The sequence below is a fragment of the Primulina eburnea genome, unplaced genomic scaffold (assembly GCF_022965805.1).
Source record: "Primulina eburnea isolate SZY01 unplaced genomic scaffold, ASM2296580v1 ctg973_ERROPOS1174311, whole genome shotgun sequence".
NCBI lineage: Eukaryota > Viridiplantae > Streptophyta > Magnoliopsida > Lamiales > Gesneriaceae > Primulina > Primulina eburnea.
In genome coordinates this window covers 179,347-199,207 of record NW_027331729.1, presented here as the reverse complement: position 1 = coordinate 199,207, position 19,861 = coordinate 179,347, and the positions used below count along the sequence as shown (strand labels likewise).

Below are 19,861 nucleotides of genomic sequence, written 5' to 3'. Positions count from 1 at the left end.
TTCTTGAAAGTCCAGGGCTCCGTACCCTGGCTCGGGGCTCCGTACCTCGACCATTCATGAAGGCCAAGGCTCCGCGCCTTGGTTATTTATAAGCCCAGGGTTCTCAAACCTGGCTCGGGGCTCCGTACCTCGACCATTTATGAAGGTCAGGGCTCCACACCCTGGTTATCTATTAAGTCCAGGGATCCGTACCCTGGCTCGGGGCTCCGTACCTCGACCATTTATGAAGGCCAGGGCTCCGCACCCTGGTTATCTATTAAGTCCAGGGATCCGTACCCTGGCTCGGGGCTACGTACCTCGACCATTTATGAAGGCCAGGGCTCCGCACCCTGGTTATCTATTAAGTCCAGGGATCCGTACCCTGGCTCGGGGCTCCGTACCTCGACCATTTATGAAGGCCAGGGCTCCGCACCCTGGTTATCTATTAAGTCCAGGGATCCGTACCCTGGCTCGGGGCTCCGTACCTCGACCATTTATGAAGGCCAGGGCTCCGCACCCTGGTTATCTATTAAGTCCAGGGATCCGTACCCTGACTCGGGGCTCCGTACCTCGACCATTTATGAAGGCCAGGGCTCCGCACCCTGGTTATCTATTAAGTCTAGGGACCCGTACCCTGGCTCGGGGCTCCGTACCTCGACCATTCCTAAGTCCGGGAGACACGAGGCCCCGGCACATTCTTATTAAGCACGGGAGGTACGAGGCCCCGGCACATTCTTGAAAGTCCAGGGCTCCGTACCCTGGCTCGGGGCTCCGTACCTCGACCATTCATGAAGGCCAGGACTCCGCACCCTGGTTATCTATTAAGTCCAGGGATCTGTACCCTGGCTCGGGGCTCCGTACCTCGACCATTCTTGAAGGCCAAGTCTCCGCGTCTTGGTTATTTATAAGCCCAGGGTTCTCAAACCTGGCTCGAGGCTCCGTACCTCGACCATTCCCAAGTCCAGGGACCCGTACCCTGGCTCGGGGTTCCGTACCTCGACCATTCCTAAGTCCGGGAGATATGAGGTCCTGGCATCTTATGCAAAGACCGGGAGGCACAAGGCCCCGGCATCTTATCACAAGTCCATGAGACACGAGACTCCGGCATTTCATCTCATTTCTGGGAGACAGGAAGCCCCCGATGCTTTTATAGAACAAGATTGATTATCTCTTTGGGAATCCAAGCATGACTGATCGGGACAGCGAGTATGACTCTAGCCCGACTATTTAAGGGATGTGTGATGATACCCCCGTAAGAGCTCGAGTCATGGATGACCCGGAATATCAAATAGATTCCCAAATCCGAGTAAGTCTGCAAGTGGATTCTTCTGGAGTCGGGCAGGTGCAAGCCCATGCTCTACTCTCCGGGCAGTCATAGTCCCGGGCTCTTGTATAAATCTCCAGGGAGGCGTTCTACCCGGCCACCTCGGTATGAGCACCGCACTCGAGTATACTAGCAGAATAGGATGTGGGCGACTGTCCCATCTCTGACACCGTGCCGATGAGTTGACATGTCAGAATATAGGGTGTGCTCAGCCGTCCTACTATAATTAGTAGGTAGCACGGAGAACGAGGTCATCATTACTCCTCATACTATAAATACTAGGTTATCTCTTTACATTTACATGGGATTCATTCATACCAATATCACAGCCATCACTTGGCTACATTGGTTTTATTGCTTGAGTACTCTGCTGGCTTAAGCATCGGAGTGGCCACGCCGGACACCCCTCCGGCGCCCATTCACGAGTTCCTCTCCTTCTCTGCAGGTCATAGTGGAAGCTATAGCTCACAAGTTCATATACTTTGCTCATTTTCCTGAACAACACTATAAATTATTGATTCGATCCGGTGGAGCACCCGACCCAGCTCACCCATTTCACTAGGATCGCATCACATTATTATTCTAGAATGTCCGGTCTGATTCATATTTAGAATGAAATATGATGTATTTGGTATGAAAGTAATATTTACGTGTCGATTCGAGGAAAAAATGAGTTTCACAAAATTCATAATAGTTTTTTTATACATATATGCATAGTTTGATAGCCATGATATGATAAACATGTGATATATAATATAAGGATAAATAAGATGTAGGATATTATGTTTAATGTTTGGTATGATTTTAATAAGAGTGATTAAATTTATATATAGATTGTAATGACAAAATTAACATTATAATAATAAATTTTATAAATTTAAATTTGTTGTTTGAGTTTATATTTCTTATCTATTCATTTGCCGACAGTGCTTGCATGATTTATTTTTTTCCCCCTAATTTTATATTATATAATATGATAATTGAGCACTTAATTAATTTTGTGAGTCAAGTCAAATATAAATTTTAAGGTTAATCGAGTGATACTAATAATTTTATTGAGATTTATACAAATCGTTTGTATAATTATCTCGAGTTCATTTATATATTTATCATATTATATTATATAATATATAAAAATATTTATTTGATTTTAATTTCTATCTACAAGTAAAATGATATAATAATAGGATTTATGATCTTTATATATTAAAGGCAATTAAGTCATTTGTGGTGTTTTTATTATTAGATTAAAATTATCACATCTCATAAAAAAGATATTTTATCCCTATATAAAATTATTTATCACAAGTTCATGATATTATTATAGATTTTTAAAAAAAACATCAAAAGTGAGATAAAAGAAGATCCCATATATCAAACTATACTATATAATCTTATTGGTGATGCCGACCAACTTGTTAAAAACATGTGTATCTTTCTTGACCGAGGGAATGGCGGCAATTCCCACACATGAAATGGAAAGGAAATCGAAATCGTTAGGTGCAAAAATCAAAATTCAACAACTTATATGTCACGTCGTACTTTACAAGCCCACCTTTTTTATTTTTATTTTTATTTTTATTTTTATTTTTAAGTCTTCCTCATTCATTAATTACACCATCACTACTAAGATAAGGTTCTTCGAGAACAAGATTACCATATCACACGGTATTCTTATAGTATAATATTTATTATCTTTGTTTTTCTAGAATAAAATTGAGATTAGCGAAACAAAGTTTTCTTGGGTCAGTTTCATCACGCACCTTGAATGATAATATTTATTTCTTTAATAAAAATTATTTAACAAAAGGTTTTTAATATTTCAATTTTCAGAAAGGAAAATTTATTTTTCCAAAGAAAGTTCAGAAAAAATACGAAAATAGGATTTACGAATTAATTGTTAGATTGGTTCTGTTTGAAACGTTGGAAAAGGCGTACCAAAAATGGGTTTTGTTTCCATATGAATTAATTCTTAGATAGGTAGACTGTCCCATTGCCGGTGCCCATTTTTTCCTTTGTCTTCCATTATTTAAATTCCCCGCGACCAGGAATTCCCAGGCCCCAGATTTCTCCCAAGAAGTTATGGTTGATCTTCCCCTCTGTCGGGTCATCAGACCATCGCCTAAACAAGAAAAATTATTCGATGGGAACTGCTAAAATCTCGAAACACGATCTCGTTCGTTCTGGGTTTGGATTCTATTGCTGGGGCTGGGAATTCCTCACCGCCCTCTTGCTCTTTAGTTGCTGATTGATTCTTTCTTTTGTCTAGTGAGAGATTTTGGTCTTTTGAGTGATCGATGGCGCTGAGGTCGGTTCCGGCGCCGTTCTTGACGAAGACTTACGATTTGGTGGATGATCCGGAGACCAACGACGTGATATCGTGGAACGAGAGCGGGACGACGTTTGTTGTCTGGAAAACAGCGGAGTTTGCCAAGGATTTGCTGCCCAATTACTTCAAGCACAACAATTTCTCCAGCTTCGTTCGCCAGCTGAATACCTATGTAAGTTTCTTGATCATCAGATGTTTGCTGAATTAGCCTCTAACTTTTGCTCCTTTTCTTGCTGATTTCCGTCTTGGTTATATGAAAACTTATCGAAAAACTGTAATTTTGGTCAGTCTGTCAAATTTGGTAAACTAAGGTATCAAAGTTGAGTAATTGGTTTGATATCAAGTTGTCAACTATCAAATAAAGAATGGTTTATTTTTTTCCCTTGCTTTTTTCTCTAAAATAATTGGAGTTTTGACGTGCAAGTTTATGAGCTAAATAGTATTGTGCTTATAAATTTTTAATGTTTAATTTTATGTATGCTTCTTGCAATATAAAGATTTATTAACAGAGGGATTTTCAAGATTCTAGTTTTAACATTAAAAAAAATGATCCAGCTTATTGATTTTTATTTAAAAATATGTCGCCAATTAATTTGCCCAAAAATTGGTATCCATGGATTATTTTCTTTGATTTTGTGCCATCATATAGGCGTGATCGGAATTATTTCTTGCAGGGTTTTCGAAAAACTATTCCAGACAAATGGGAGTTCGCCAACGACAACTTCAAGCGAGGAAAAAGAGATCTCTTGACCGGAATCCACCGCCGTAAAATAGCTTCTTCACAAAACCCAGCCGGCGGGAAGGCCACAGCCGCCGAAAACCAAAATTCACCGGCAATCTCCGGCGAAGATTTAGGATCAACCTCTACTTCATCTCCGAACCCCAAGAATCCCAGCTCACTGGGGATACAGGCTTCGGCTCAGCTCGCGGCTGATTTATCGGACGAGAATGACAAGCTGAAAAAAGATAATCAGACGCTGAGTTCGGAGCTGACGCAGACCAAGAAACAGTGCGATGAATTGATTGCTTACTTGAATCAGCGGCTGAATGTCTCTCCGGATCAAATCCAACGCATTATGAAGCTCGGATGCGGGGCTGACGGTGGTGTCGTGGGTGATCCAGGTTTAGATAGTGTCGATTTTGACGAATATGAGAATAGTATGAAACTGTTTGGGGTAGTTTTGAAAAAGAAGAGGGGTCGTGACGATAATATTAATTTTTCAGGGCCCCAAATGAAAGAAATGAAAAGTAGGGCTCCTTGGTTTAGGATTTCGGCGTCACCTGAAAACAGCGGGAAAGTCTATAACTGACCACTCAATTAGTGCCACGTGGTATTTGGTAAATAGTTCTAGGTTGTGAGTTGTGACATTGGGTTGGGTAATAAAGTAAAGTTTACATGAGCAAAATGGGAGATGAAAACCAATGAATCTTCCATCTCTGTTGCTTAATATTTTGTTTTCTTTGTTTTTTCAATTTGGATTTTATTTTTTTATGATATTGTTAACATGTCTGATCGAACTTTTTTAGGCGATACAAACAAAAAAGTGAAATTGGAGATTTTAAAAATATTTTATTTTAAAATAGTTAAAAGTTTTATTTTTAATTATCACACAATAATTCAAGAGTTGTCTATCTGAAATTGAATTGATTATGTAGAATAATGTACAAGAGTAAATGATCAGTCAATATTACGCTGTAAAACATTAAAGTTGTACACTTTATTTTAATTATCTTCCAATCAAAATATTAGATTTTTTATTTTAGTTTATCAAATAAATAAAATAATTTGTAATTGATATAACATTTTGCCAAAATTTAAAATAAATAGTTGTCTAAAAAATATGCTTTAAAATGTATATTATTATGGTGAAACTAAAAAAGAACAGTAAAGTTAATTTTGTCTATTTTAATGCAAAAAGTCAAAACGAAATATATTTAACAATTTGTGGAGTGTATATATATATATATACTCAACGAAAATCCTCTTGTGGTCAAATTAATCGTAGTACCTAAAACCAGATAAAATAAATAACTCTTGTAAAAACTTGTGTGAAATGGTCTAACGAATCGTATTTTGTGAGACATATTTCTTATTTGGGTCATCCATGAAATGTATTACTTATTATATGTTAAGAGTATTACTTTTTATTATGAATATAGATAGAGTTGACCTGTGTCATAGATAAAAATCTATTGTGAGACGGTCTCACGAATATTTATCTGTGAGACTTGTCAACCCTACCTATATTCACAATAAAAATTAATACCCTAGCATAAAAAGTAATATTTTTTCATGGATGACCCAAATAAGATATCAGTCTCACAAAATACGACCCGTGAGACCGTCTCACACAAGTTTAGCCGATAAATAATAAATTATGAAAATTTATGATATAAATATATAATAAATATTTTTTCAGACATACAATATATAAAAATATAGACAATATTTTTTTTAATTTGGGTCAGCTATCGGGTCCAACACGAACTAAACCGAACCCAAAAACTTCAAACACAAACCTGATTTGTTTCGAGATAAACTGTATCAAATTGATAAATCGTGTCAAATTTTGACACCCTTGCTTGAAATAAGAGATCTATTTATTGAGCTTTTGTTGAAGTTTAAGCATGCGAGCCCTTCTTTGTGCTTAAGGATTTTAATTGGGCATGAATGTTAATAGGCTAAACTTAATTTTGGTTTATTACCCATCACAATATTTTCAAAAAAAAAAAAATTTAAAATTACAGCAGAGGATTGACAATAATATTATTAGTGTATTTGATATTATTTAATGCTATTCACTCATTTTGACATCATCATCATCATCATCATCATCATCATCATCATCATCATTATTCTTAAATAATTTCTTATTAATAATAGTATTTTCTTAAAATTAAATCTTTTATATTTTGTTAATAATAATTAGCAAAAATATAATCTAAGCCATTCCCAAAAAAAGGTATTTCACTAAATGATGGAGATGGAGTTTCAGCTTTCATGGCGAACTTAACTGGTTCCTCACTGAGAAGCCATTTTCTCTACAACAGTTCAAATTTTGCCACCATTGTCCTTTCATTGTTTCCATGCTGCCAGAAGCGCCAAGATTTTAGGGCCTTGAACGCTTTATTAATTGTAAATGGATTGATTGAGCACCAATCTTTAATCAAACAATTTATTACCAAGTGTTGTCATCTGGGATTTCCGGATTTAGCTCTCTCAGCTTTCAAAACAATCGAAAAGCCGAGTCTTTCGCTGCAGAATCTGTTTCTTAGGAGTTTATGTGACAATGGTCTGTTCGGGAATGTGCTGAGTGTTTACGAAATGTGTCGAATTTCGGGAAGTCTTTCGGACAACTACACGTACCCTTTTGTGATCAAGGCATGCTCTGCGTTGAGTGACACTGGGCGTGGTGAATCGATGCATTGTCTCGTTACAAGGGATGGATTTGGGGAAAATCTTGTTGTGCAAACGAGCCTGGTTGATTTTTACTCCAAAGGTGGTGAAATGGATAACGCACGTAAGTTGGTCGATGAAATTTCTCAACCAGATGTGGTTACTTGGAACGCGTTGATTTCTGGATTTTCTTTTAATTCGTTTGACGATGAGGTTTTTCGGGTTTTTCATGAAATGAGATACATGGCAATGAGGCCTAACACTAGCACATTTGCTAGTTTGTTTCGGGTATGCTCGAAATTAGTAGCTTTCGATTTTGGAAAATCTCTTCATGGACTTGCTTATAAACTTGGATATGCAATGAGGGAGTCTTTAGTGCCTGCGCTGATTTCTACTTATGCTAATTGTCAGGACATGTTGGCTGCTAGAAATATTTTTGATACTTCGACATTCAAGAATGTTGTTGTTTGGAATGCTATAATATCTGCTTATACACGGAATAATAAACCAGAGGATGCTATTGCTTTGTTTCAGAGAATGTTACTCGATGATATTAAGCCTGATGTAGTGACTTTCGTGTCTCTTATTCCTTCTAGTGAGAATCTCGGGTGCGTTTGTTATGTCGAGTCGCTTCATGCTTATGCAATGAAATTTGGGTTCACTAAACAACTCTCTGTGGTCACGGCCCTTCTGTCAGTTTATGGAAAATTAGGAAATATTTATTCGGCTGAGTTACTTTTTTGTAACGTCAACCAAAGGAACCTCTTGTCGTGGAATTCCATGGTTTCAGCATATGCCAGCAACGGCCTTTGGAAGCATAGTTTGACTGCATTTCACGACATGCAGATGGATGGTTGTAAGCCAGACGCAATCTCGATTATTAGTATCCTCACTGTATGCTCTAAATTGGAGGCTATTTTGCTGGGAAAATCCGCACATGCTTTTAGCGTTAGAATGGGGATTGATTCGAATCTTAATGTGTGCAATTCATTGATGGGGTTTTATATTGAATGCCGTGAGTTGGCAGTTTCTTTTAGTATATTCGATAGAATGGCTCTCAAAAGTGTTGTTTCATGGAACACCATGATTTCTGGGTGTGTGGATAATGGAGAACCAGAGAGATCACTGCTCCTATTGCATCATATGAGGCTACAAGGTGTTGAGTTTGATTTGGTTTCCTTAATAAGCATTCTTTCATATTGCAACGAGTTTCAAAATCTAATCTTGGGGTCGGCCATTCATAACTATGCTATCAGAACTGGATTTGCTGATGATATTTCCTTAGCTAATTCTCTTGTCACCATGTATATAAACTGTGGACAGCTTGGAGCAGGAAGGTTACTCTTCAATGACATGCCTAATAAAAGCGTGGTTTCTTGGAATGCTATTTTGACTGGCTATAGATATCATAACTCACCGAAGGAGACCTTGGAATCGTTTATTCATATGATAAAGAAAGGTCACAGACCAAATTATGTAACCTTGTTGAACGTGTTACCTGCTTGTTGTACAAATCTTGAAGGTAAATCTATCCATGCTTACATTTTAAGACTTCAAATCCCTCTAGAAACTAATCTTCTCACGTCTCTCATAATCATGTACGGTAAATTTGGAATTTTCGCTTCATGCTTGGCGCTGTTTCACGAGGGAGAGAAAGGGAGCATTTCCTCGTGGAATACTGTTCTATCTGCATACTTACTTTCAAAGAATGCCAGAGGGGCAGTTGCCTTCTTTCGTGATTTACTTCGGAACAACATTGAGCCTGATAATGTAACTATTCTGAACCTCGTTTCAGCTTGTCGCCACCTGCAGAACTTACATATTTCAAACTCTATATTGGCTTTTGTGGTACAAAAGGGATTTGATAAAGATGTTGCTATTAGTAACACGTTGATTGATCTATTCGGGAAATGTGGAAGCATCCCTTCTGCAAAAAAACTCTTTGATCTCTTGCCACAAAAGGACACAAAATCTTGGAATATAATGATTAATGTGTATGGTTTAAATGGGGATGGTGAATCTGCTTTGTCTCTTTACTCACAGATGAGGCTTCTAGGTTTGAAGCTGGATAAAGTGACCTACATGGGGATTTTATCAGCTTGCAGCCATTCTGGTTTAGTCCAACAAGGAAGGATGGTATTTAACTCTATGATTCAAGATGGTGTATTGCCATGTATGGAGCATTATGCGTGCATATTAGACCTCCTTGGTAGAAAGGGCTATTTGAAGGAGGCTCGGGATATTGTCCAAAATTTGCTTTGTAAGCCTTCGGAAAGTGTTCTTAAGTCCTTGTTAGGTGCTTGCTTGAGTCATGGAAATTATGAACTCGGAGAGGAATTTGGTAGGCTACTGCTAGAAACGAACTTGAAAGATCCTGGTGCATACGTGATTCTACACAATATCTACGCAGGAGCAGGAAAATGGCTGGATGCTGACAATGTGAGGTTGACCATGGAACAGAATCAATTCCATAAACCACTTGGCTTCAGTCTTATTGATGTTAATGCTGGAATACTCGATGTGCAATCATAATCTATATATCTATAAAAGTGTGGATAAAAGGCATTGTTTTCCAATTGTGTAATGACAAAATTAACCTTCTATACACAATTCAAGAATAGAATGTAACTCTTATATTAATTTTACCAAATAACTCATCTTTATACTACATTTAAATATTTTATCCTTTTAATTTTCTCTCTACATTTTTTTCTCAATGATTTTATCCATAAAAGTGTGGATAAAAGACATTGTTTTCCAAATTATGTAATGACAAAATTAACCTTCTATACACAATTCAAGAATAGAAGGTAACTCCTATATTAATTTTACCAAATAACTCATCTTTATACTGCATTTAAATATTTTATCCTTTTAATTTTCTCTCTACATTTTTTTCTCAATGATTTTATTGTAATTTTGTAATTATATTTTTAGTGCAATTTCTAATTAATTAATAAATTATACTATCACAAAAAGATATATGAAAAATTTATAACTATATGTGCAATAGTAAAATAACTAACATATATATTTATAAAAGTGTGGATAAAAGATATTGTTTTCCAATTGTGAAATGATAAAATTAACCTCTATACACTTCAAAAATAGAATGTAACTCCTATATTAATTTTATCAAATAACTCATCTTTATACTACATTTTAATATTTTATCTTTTTAATTTTTCTCTCTACATTTTTTCCAATGATTTTATTGTAATTTTGTAATTATATTTTTAGTGCAATTTCTAATTAAGTAATAAATTATTGCATCACAAAAAGATACATGAAAAACGTATAACTATATTTGCAATAGTAGAATAACTAATATATTTTATGTGTTTTTTTAACAAAGAATTAAAAGTAAAGAATTTAATTTTTATTTTAAAAGATAGTACGATTTCAAAAAAATATGGAAAAAAACATCTATAACGAATATATATGTTATAGGCATAATTATTTTATTAAATTGTATAACTAAAAAATTACATGTATTGCTTGCAAAATCAATCATCATTCAAAACTTTGAATATGTAATTAATTAAAAATTATTTAATGAGCAATAAAAAGACTATAAGTTATTTTCCGATGTAAAAACAATATATGATATAATTCTTATAATAAATATAATTATAATGATCATTGATTAGTATTTGTCAAAATATCAGAATTTTTACATATGATATTTAAAATCTTTATTAAATTATTTTGAAATCAAACTAATTAATTCAATAGATACAAAAATAAAATTTTTTTATGAAAGTTTATTTCTTTTGTTATATTTCAAATTTTAATGATGAAAATCGTGCCAATAGTTTAAAATCTATATTTAATAACTATCATATGAGTTTATTTGATATTTATCATATAATCTTATTTGAATGTGCATTTCTATAAATATGTTGATTTATTTATTATTTTAAAACTTATTTAACAAGACATTGATAGTCATCAATGCTAATCTACGAAATATCGATATATAGAATTTATTATCCATGATATAGAATTGTAAAAATAAAAAATAAAAAAAATTCTTTAAGATATTAAATTAAATATTATGAGTTATATTTTATTATCAATATTACTATTTCACTTGTTTTAATATTGTTTTTATGAGTTAATCACAGTGATTTTAAATTGATAATTATTTGTCTTTAGTATGCTTCGTTTTTGTATATTATGATTTATACAATGATAAAATTCATAATTTGGTGATTTTTATATTATTATGATTTATACGTGGTTTCTGAATATATAATTTTTTTAAAAAATTTTTTTATATTCATTTTGTACTATATATTATGTTCATTATAATTTATTATATAGCATAAAATCAACTGCTTGAATTTTAATTTGAGAAACAATTTTAAAAGTAAGTTATATAAGTTCTTATAAATCGTCTAATATGATAAGAAATTAAGTCCAGAAAAATAACAAAATGATTTAAATTGTTTTTTAGAAAATCACATTTTTTAAATTTTTATAATATAATTGATATTACATGCAACGCACGTGCATCATGCTAGTAACATCCAAAAGGGTGGCAAACGAGCAGAGAGGACAAGAACTTGATTGTCGCCTTTCTAAATGTTCCCACACAATTCAACGTCATAAGCATGGGTAGACTTGTTTGTTTTAGCCATTTTTCTTGTGTATCACCTTCTCAGTTCTCATCGACAAAATTTGAATCCATAGGTGTCTGCTGGCTAAATAATTAGTAAAAAAAAGGGATTGAGTTCAGCTGCAACGGCACACGTGGGAAATGAACTGGGAACGAACCAACCTAGCAAAGTTAAAGCTCCATCCTGGCACAGCTTTAAGAGCACCATTCTGGCAAGTTTGATTGCCATGTCATTCATGGTAATGTTTCTTGGTAGGGGTTGAGTTACCCTCCACGTATAATGACCACAATTGTAATAAAAATTCTTTTATTTGAGGTCAAGTATGGACTACATATATTTGAATTAATGATAAGCTTCAGATTGACACATGTTCTGTCATATAATATACTTCTTTTTTTAAAAAAGAAAAAGCAATATATTACTATCGAGAATCGTTGAGTACAACTTCTTGAGTAATATATTACTCTGGATAATCGTTAAATACAACTTCTTGTAGCCAAGAAGGAAATCAGAATTCATCTTACACTATAAGCAATCGAAGCAGCGAATTTTGCCAATTTGTGAGCTGCCCGGTTAGCTTATTTCCACATATTAGAATTCCCACAAAATCGTGGTCCGAAAGAAGCTTTTTGATTTGAATAATCACCAAAACCTCAGGGCCAAAGAACTCAATGGTAGCATTCCCTACTATTGCTTCCAATGAATCTGAATACACTCGTACTAAGTTGTTTACAAAGATTCATTCCAGCTAGAATGATAATTAATTCACCCGTGAAAACCGAGCCAGGATTGCAAATAGACGAGCCGGCCATAGCCGCTACAGTCTGTCCCCGGCATCTCGAATGATACCACCTATCGATAAACAACCCTTGATAATATTGATTCCCCCGTCTACATCCAATTGAAAATTCTCCACCGGAGGTTTATTCCATTTTTAATACTGCCAAGATAAATCTTCCTTCTCCACATATTAAAAACAAGTACGTATTATTTTCTTTCCAAAATATCTCATTTCTGAATTCTTACTGAACTAAAACTAAACCCGAATCAAGCCGAGTCAAATCAACTAAAGCTCTCCCAGGTACTATCCGTTTATCAACAAGATTTAAACACGAGATCCTACTAAAATCAATTTTTTTACTACTCGATCGAATCAGTAAAGTGATAAATATTCGTGTATGTAGTGTTGAACATAATTATTGACGAGGGCAATTGAGTTTATATATTCGAGTACATTAAAAAAAAATGAAGAACAACATCATACGACTTAAAATAATGGATTAATTCATGATCACCAGTTATCAGAATCTTATGAACGACGCACACCAAATTAGAAAATTCAAAAGCAAAAGATGCCGATCAAAAGCACACGTGAAGCTGCATTTTCCGAAAGTTGCTACCAGATTCTTCTACCACCTCTACAAATCCCTCACCAATTTCTCCAATTATCAGTCATCACTCGCCAAATTTTATAGACCATACAGAACAAAAACCGAAAATCGATGGCGTTGATGTGCTTCATCGAAGTGTTGAATACGAACCGTGAGATGTCGGCGGAGGAATTCAAGGCGTGGCTCCGAAGCTTTGATTTCGACGGAGACGGCCGTATCAGCCGCGAGGAGCTGAAGGAAGCCCTCCGCAGCCTGCACATGTGGTTCGGCTGGTGGAAGGCGCGTCAGGGAGTGATAGCCGTCGATTCCAATCGCAACGGCCAGATCGATGGCGCGAAGGAGATCGAGAGTCTGGTGATTTACGCGCAGAAGCAGTTGCACATGAAAATTTATGATGAGAACGACTATTACCGGTGATTCATGCACGCTTGTAACTGTAAAAACAAATGGCTTGTGCTGGATTTGAATGGTATTGTGTGTTATTTAATCGGCAGCATCATTTGAAATGGAAATGGATTTCAGGTTTTGTGTAAGACTCGAGTAAGATTGGAAATATGGATTTCATAGTTTGGACTTTTTTAAGCAAAAACTTGTGTGAGACGATTTCACGGGTCGTATTTTGTGAGACATATATCTTATTTAGGTCATCCATGAAAAAATACTACTTTTTATGCTAAGAACATTATTTTTTATTTTGAATATCGGTAGGGTTGACCTGTCTAACAGATAACTATTGATGAGACCGTCTCACAAGAAACTTATTCTATTTTTTTTTATGATTTAAAATATTAGGAGTGTTATACTTATCGTCAATTGATAATTGTGATAAAGCAACAAAATATAGTGACATTAAAACAAAAAGTAAGAGAAGAATATAAAAAAATAGAAAAATCATTAATTTTAGTCACGTATAGATCTTTTCGTGATTAAAGATGTCAAAACGGTTTAATGTGATAGACTGATCTGAAATTATATCGTGTTACGAAATTATCAGCCTAACCCACTTAATTAATTTATGTGATGAGTCGGGTCTGACAGACTTTGCAGATTTTGTTAATGTTGTGTTAGATTTGATATTGTGACAGATCTATTTGTGATATTTGTTTTTTATATTGTAAACTTTTTGTTTAGTCTGTTAATTTTTTTTTAGTTATGGTGTTTCCGATGAAGGATTGACTTAACGTCAAAATGACTCGTACACATGTGATATCACGTCAATGCATAAGCTAAAATTTTCAAACATTTTAAAAAATATCAGATAAAGGTTTATTATTTTATTTTTGAGTAGATAAAACATTTATTTAACTTATTAATTACTAAAAGGTAAAATAGAAAACCTACCTTTACCGACCATGGGCACTGCACGACATATTCTTTATATATCTATATATCCACAAAGATGAAGATAAGAAGGAACCCAAGAAAGAAAATTCGTTGGCACGTTAAAATTAGGGTTTTTCGAAATATTCGAGTTGGTGAATGTTTGATTAACGGTCAAAAGAGTAATTTCTCATATCAATATTTATTCGAGTGAATGGGTCGCACTATATTTTTTCAATGTGATTTACCTAACTAACATAGTTGACAGAATATTGTGTTATTAACGCAACAATTTATATATGAGTGAGTATCATGTGAGACCGTCTCACGGGTCATAATCCGTGAGACGGGTCAACCCTACCCATATTCACAATAAAAAGTAATACTCTTAGCATAAAAAGTAATACTTTTTCATGGGTGACCCAAATAAGAGATCCGTATCACAAATATGACCCGTGAGACCGTCTCACACAAGTTTTTGCCTTTATATATATGTGTGTGTAATCAAGATATATTTATTTATGTATAAAAAAAAACTAATTGAATTACGATACTTTGATGGGGCCGTTGGATATATCAGCGGCACACATTCAAAAAAGAAAAGAATTTAACTGGAAAAAAAATCTAAGAAAATAAATTAATTAATAAAAATGTAAGTGAATAAGTCTTCTGAGTAAAATAATTAATTAATATTTATATTAATGATGATTTATAACAAAATTAAGAATATGTGGGGGTTATGCATGTTTTATTATTTTAGAGATTATTAAAATATCAACAACAAAATATCTTACAACTTTGTGTACATTTTATGAGTCTCCACTGACAAACAGCTTGCAGCGTTTGCTTTTAATATCTATTGTCGTAGTTGGGACCATTTAGAAATTTCAACATTATTAAATGATCAGTTAAAATATTATTTTTGTAGTTCATAACATATATTGATAAATGATAAATTAATGAGTGTATATATGATCAAATGTGTGAAACCGATAACTTAAGAATGATATATTTGTTTCTGGATCAAAGCTTTCAGGTAAAGTCATTTTATGTCTCTTTTTCTTTTATGAACGAAAAGATTTCACTAGAAAATTTTAATTATATAATCACTTGTACATATAACATCATTTTAACTGACGTCTCTCACTCTCAGTTACAGAAACACGATTTGTTAATATTATAAACCAGAACATACATAAACGAAAAATATTTAACTAAAATTTTAAATTAAATCGAGTTCAAGACAATATGTACTACTTTGATATATCTTTAGCATACTGGCATTTATTTCATAAATGATTGATTATGTATAAGCGTATCAGCCTATATTCGATGAGAAGTTATGTTTACAAACATTGGCAATGAATCTTTATCAAACCATACTCGTGGTGCTTGACTTGATCAATGTGTATTGTCACATGGAAGCTACAAAATATCGAACATATATAATATAATCGTTTGGTTCGTAAAATAAGAAAAAAAATTACAAAATATTCAACATATATAATATAATCGTTTGGTTCGTAAAATAATATTTCACAAAATCATCAGGTGTTGAGAGTTGAATGAAAATAATCCATAAAAAATAATGTCCGAATCTCGTTTTTTATTCTTTTTTTTTTTTTTTAAAAAAATAGGAATCTCGTATATTTTTAATGTTTGTTAATTTTTTTTTTCAAAAATAATAATGTATAGATGCACATTAATAACGTGGACGATGGATAAGCTGTTACGGACAGCTAAGTGAGTGGTAACAGGTAAATACAAAAAGTCAAATGTTGTGGTCAACTGAGGCAATAATCCAGCTTTTAAAAGTTCTGTTTTACCAGTCACACGCACTCTCTAATTTTTACTTAAAAAGTACACACAACAATGACATCTCAACTCTCAAAAGACACCACAATTCAATGTCTTTTTAAATTAATTTTTCAGAATAATGGGGATATTTTTAACTTTAGATGCATGTCTGATAAAAGAAAACATTGTCGTTTGGTTTGTGACATGAAATAACAAATATTTATATCATAGAGACACAAAAACGTATATGAGATGATGTCATGAGTCAATTTTGTAGGATGAATCTCCGATCCAACTTGAATGTCAGGAAATATATTATTTTTTTTATGTCCAAAGTAACATTTTCGTTAGCTATGTTATAGAAAAATATTAAATAATATATGTTGATCATTTAAATGAAAATTATTATTTTTTATTTCAAAAGTATTACACTTCATTACAAATGTGGATCAAGTTCATTCATCTCACATAGATATAGATAATATAATGATTTGTGGATCTAATCGATTATACAAATTGAGTCAAATGTTGAATGTGGTGAATTATATGTAGTCAATAAACATCTCATCCTTCACATCAAACCGTGTATATTTATTAAATGTTAAGAGGTGCTTTTAAATTATCATACGAAAATCAAGCTACGATTTTCATCATAATTTTCCAGCAATCTCTTCTATGTCATTAAAACATATAAATTATATTTTTATTCCTTAACTTTCACGTATTTCATTTTTGTAATGTTATCTATCAATTTATAATCTCAATCCATCTAATATGTACTTATATTTCAATTCTTGTCATTTTTCACTTGAATACTGACATGACATCGACACGTCATAAATTTTTGGTGACATATAATCATTTTCAAATACAACATAAGCACCGTAATCGATATCGCCTGAAAGATTCGCTTACATCACTCCTGAATCACAGAAATAACTAAAATAGGATACAATTTAGTTGATTAATATCATAAGCTAACCGATAATAACATCATTTTTAAAAAAAAATTAAAAGAACATAGACAAAAAAAAAAAAAAAACTTTTCCCGATGTAAATAGCACAAAGAAAGCCAATAACATTTAATTGCACATAAATTGATGTTAAAATAATTGAAACAAACTTTGCCAAAAACACTGGTCAAAGTATGTCACCATCCACCTATTCAGAAAGCCAATGAACCATAAATAAAAATTCAAAAAGAAACAACTGTAGTTGGTTGCATTTGCCAGCAAAGGGAAACTGTGACTCCCCTCCAAATCTGGTACTTGGCATCTTTTTATTTCGATCATACGTCAATTCATTCATCATTTAATCATCTGTCCTTATAATTTAATGATGTCATCACTTCTACTGCACACAAATATTATATATATATCATCTGATGCACCCGTGATCTCCTTATTTCTTCCATTCTTATCAATATTATCAACAAAAATGTGAATCTTCCTCCACTTTGTCACAATATATATATATATATATATATATATATATATATATATATATATATATATACAAAGTCCGAAGCAAGCTAGGGGAATTAATTCTATCCAAGCTTTGGTGATAAGATTCTTCAATGAATGCCAAATGACCATGTTTTGACAAAACCAATCACATCTCCAATCTAGACAACGTACATGTCCGCTTATTCCATTAAACCTTGGATTTCCTCATTCTTTTGACCATAATCACATATTTGGATTCAACCCAACAAAACTAATCAAAACACGTTTTCTTGTGGCCAAGATTTTGACACATATATAGAATAATAAACGACAAAGATTGTACCAGAAAGAAAAGGTCCCCCTCATCTGAGATAAACACAAAACATCTACTGGTACACTGCAACAGTGGTAAAGGGACCCCCTGAGAAAAATTTATTAGAGAGAGAGTGGAGATTTCAATTCTTTTGCTATTTGAATTCCAACCTCGTGCTTTTGTTTGGGAGCTCCATGGCATGTTGGAGATGTACAACCAAAACTCAGAGCACCACAAAGGGATTAATAATCCTCCTCCAACGAGCCCAAGAATCTCCTTCTCCAATGATTTTCTTGAATCATCATCCCATTCTCAATCCCATTCTCGCTCCCAATCCCACATGATCAGGCCTGCTGCCGCTGCTGCATACAGGGATGCGCCTGTTTCCTCGGATTTCGAGTTCTCTGTGAGTAATCACTCGATGATGAGTGCTGATGAGCTCTTCTTCAAGGGGAGGCTGCTTCCGTTCAAGGAGAACTGCGGCGGCGGCAACAAGACGACCACGCTCAGGGATGAGCTTCAGAACGAAGAAAACGATGAAGATTTCTCGCTGAGGCCGCCGAAGAATCCGACGAGGTGGAAGGGTTTTCTTGGGCTTAAGAAATCTCACGTTGGTTTCAAGAAAACTTCTGATAAGGCTGAAGGGTCCGTTGAAAAGAGGCTTGGTTTGCATGAAGATGAACACTGCAGCAATAATTCACAGGTTGTATTTAGAAACAAGTTTCAGAAAACGTAACTGTATTTTTAGTCTTATTTTCCAAAGAAAACATTTTTGTTACTGCAAATATCGAGTTACAAGTAATTATATGAGAACAAAATTGGGATTTTGGGTGAATTTATGAAGAAATGTGAGAAATTGTTTCTTTCTTTCTTTTTCTTTTTAATTCTGATCCAGATTCTGTTTCTTTTTTTTTTTGTTGGTTTCAGGATTCAGATGAATGAGTGAATAAATTAGCAAAGTGACATGCATTGGAGCAACGGAGGATTAAAGTTTTTTCTAACTTTGGAAATGTAGATGGAAATTTTTTTGGTGGTTGAATTAATTTAGTATGTGGTCTCTCTTTTTATAATGTAATTTGCTTCACTTTCCATCTGCTTAATCTTGTCGAGGTGAATCGCATACAAAAATCTCTTTAACATTTCGTATATATATATTGATCCCTTTTTGTCAAATTAATTTGTTATTTAATAATATTTTCATATAATTTATAGTTTTGGAAAAACAATCAATGGAATTAAGCAATACCAAACTTTGATTTCTCATAATTGAATGAATCTGCAATTTTGAAATAATGGATAAGTCAACAGTCAACACGGCAATATCACAGAGAACTAATGCGTGTGCAGAGCCAAATAATTAATAAAATAAAATAAAATAATACTAAAATAAAAGGGAAAAAATTATGATCTGCAGAAAGTGCAAATGGGTTATGAAATTTTTTTACACAAAAATTAGGAGTAAGGACATTTTTTTAAAAAAAATTAAATAAATGAGGAGTAGGGACATTTTAAAAGTACTGTCTTTTTTTCCTTAAAAAAAAGTACCGTCTGTTTCACTCGTCATTCTTTGTACTCCTTTGATCCAACTATCTCTATTCTCTATTATTCTAACGGTAATTTTGTTAGTACGATGCTTAAAATAAATGTTAATCCATCTTCATGTATCTAATACAACCTTAAATTATTATTATTTTATTATTAAATATGAAACTCGTGGAAAATAAAATAAATTATAGGTTGTATTTGAATGAAAATTTTTGATTGAGAGAGAAACTTTCATTGTAATCATCTTTGAAAATTCTTAATTTAGAGTAGATAAGCAATTCATCAAATTTAGTCACCATTCAAAAATATCATGATAAAGTCAAAACTCAATGTCAATGGCATTGGTTTGTCAATGTAGGATTGTATAAACACATAATCCCACATTATATATCAAAATCA

The 19,861-nt window shown here is 33.6% G+C and overlaps 3 protein-coding genes across 4 annotated transcripts; all 3 read left to right on the top strand.

Annotated features, from left to right (window-relative positions):
• Positions 1 to 3,275: 3,275 nt before the first annotated feature.
• Positions 3,276 to 5,080, top strand: LOC140822623 (heat shock factor protein HSF24-like). 2 transcript variants are annotated; one of them, XM_073183426.1, is made up of 3 exons: positions 3,276 to 3,804; positions 4,307 to 4,987; positions 5,024 to 5,080. In XM_073183426.1, the coding sequence occupies exons 1-2, from the start codon at positions 3,601 to 3,603 to the stop codon at positions 4,940 to 4,942; spliced, it is 840 nt and encodes a 279-aa protein (XP_073039527.1). In that variant the 5' UTR covers positions 3,276 to 3,600; the 3' UTR covers positions 4,943 to 4,987; positions 5,024 to 5,080. The 2 variants fall into 2 exon arrangements, with proteins under 2 accessions (XP_073039527.1, XP_073039526.1); XM_073183425.1 differs by having other exon boundaries at positions 4,307 to 5,080.
• Positions 5,081 to 6,603: 1,523 nt separating this feature from the next.
• Positions 6,604 to 9,561, top strand: LOC140822634 (pentatricopeptide repeat-containing protein At5g27110-like). The gene has a single exon (XM_073183443.1). It carries the CDS (start codon positions 6,634 to 6,636, stop codon positions 9,559 to 9,561), a length of 2,928 nt encoding a protein of 975 aa, XP_073039544.1. The 5' UTR covers positions 6,604 to 6,633.
• An 8,449-nt stretch (positions 9,562 to 18,010) lies between these two features.
• LOC140822604 (uncharacterized) lies at positions 18,011 to 19,057 on the top strand. The gene is made up of 2 exons (XM_073183388.1): positions 18,011 to 18,620; positions 18,845 to 19,057. The coding sequence occupies exons 1-2, from the start codon at positions 18,117 to 18,119 to the stop codon at positions 18,857 to 18,859; spliced, it is 519 nt and encodes a 172-aa protein (XP_073039489.1). The 5' UTR covers positions 18,011 to 18,116; the 3' UTR covers positions 18,860 to 19,057.
• Positions 19,058 to 19,861: the final 804 nt, after the last annotated feature.

Coding starts and splice junctions, on each gene's coding strand:
- LOC140822634 (XM_073183443.1), top strand. CDS start 6,634: ATGGCGAACTTAACTGGTTCCTCACTGAGAAGCCATTTTCTCTACAAC.
- LOC140822623 (XM_073183426.1), top strand. CDS start 3,601: ATGGCGCTGAGGTCGGTTCCGGCGCCGTTCTTGACGAAGACTTACGAT. Junction 3,805..4,306: donor TTCGCCAGCTGAATACCTAT/GTAAGTTTCTTG, acceptor TATTTCTTGCAG/GGTTTTCGAAAAACTATTCC.
- LOC140822604 (XM_073183388.1), top strand. CDS start 18,117: ATGTTGGAGATGTACAACCAAAACTCAGAGCACCACAAAGGGATTAAT.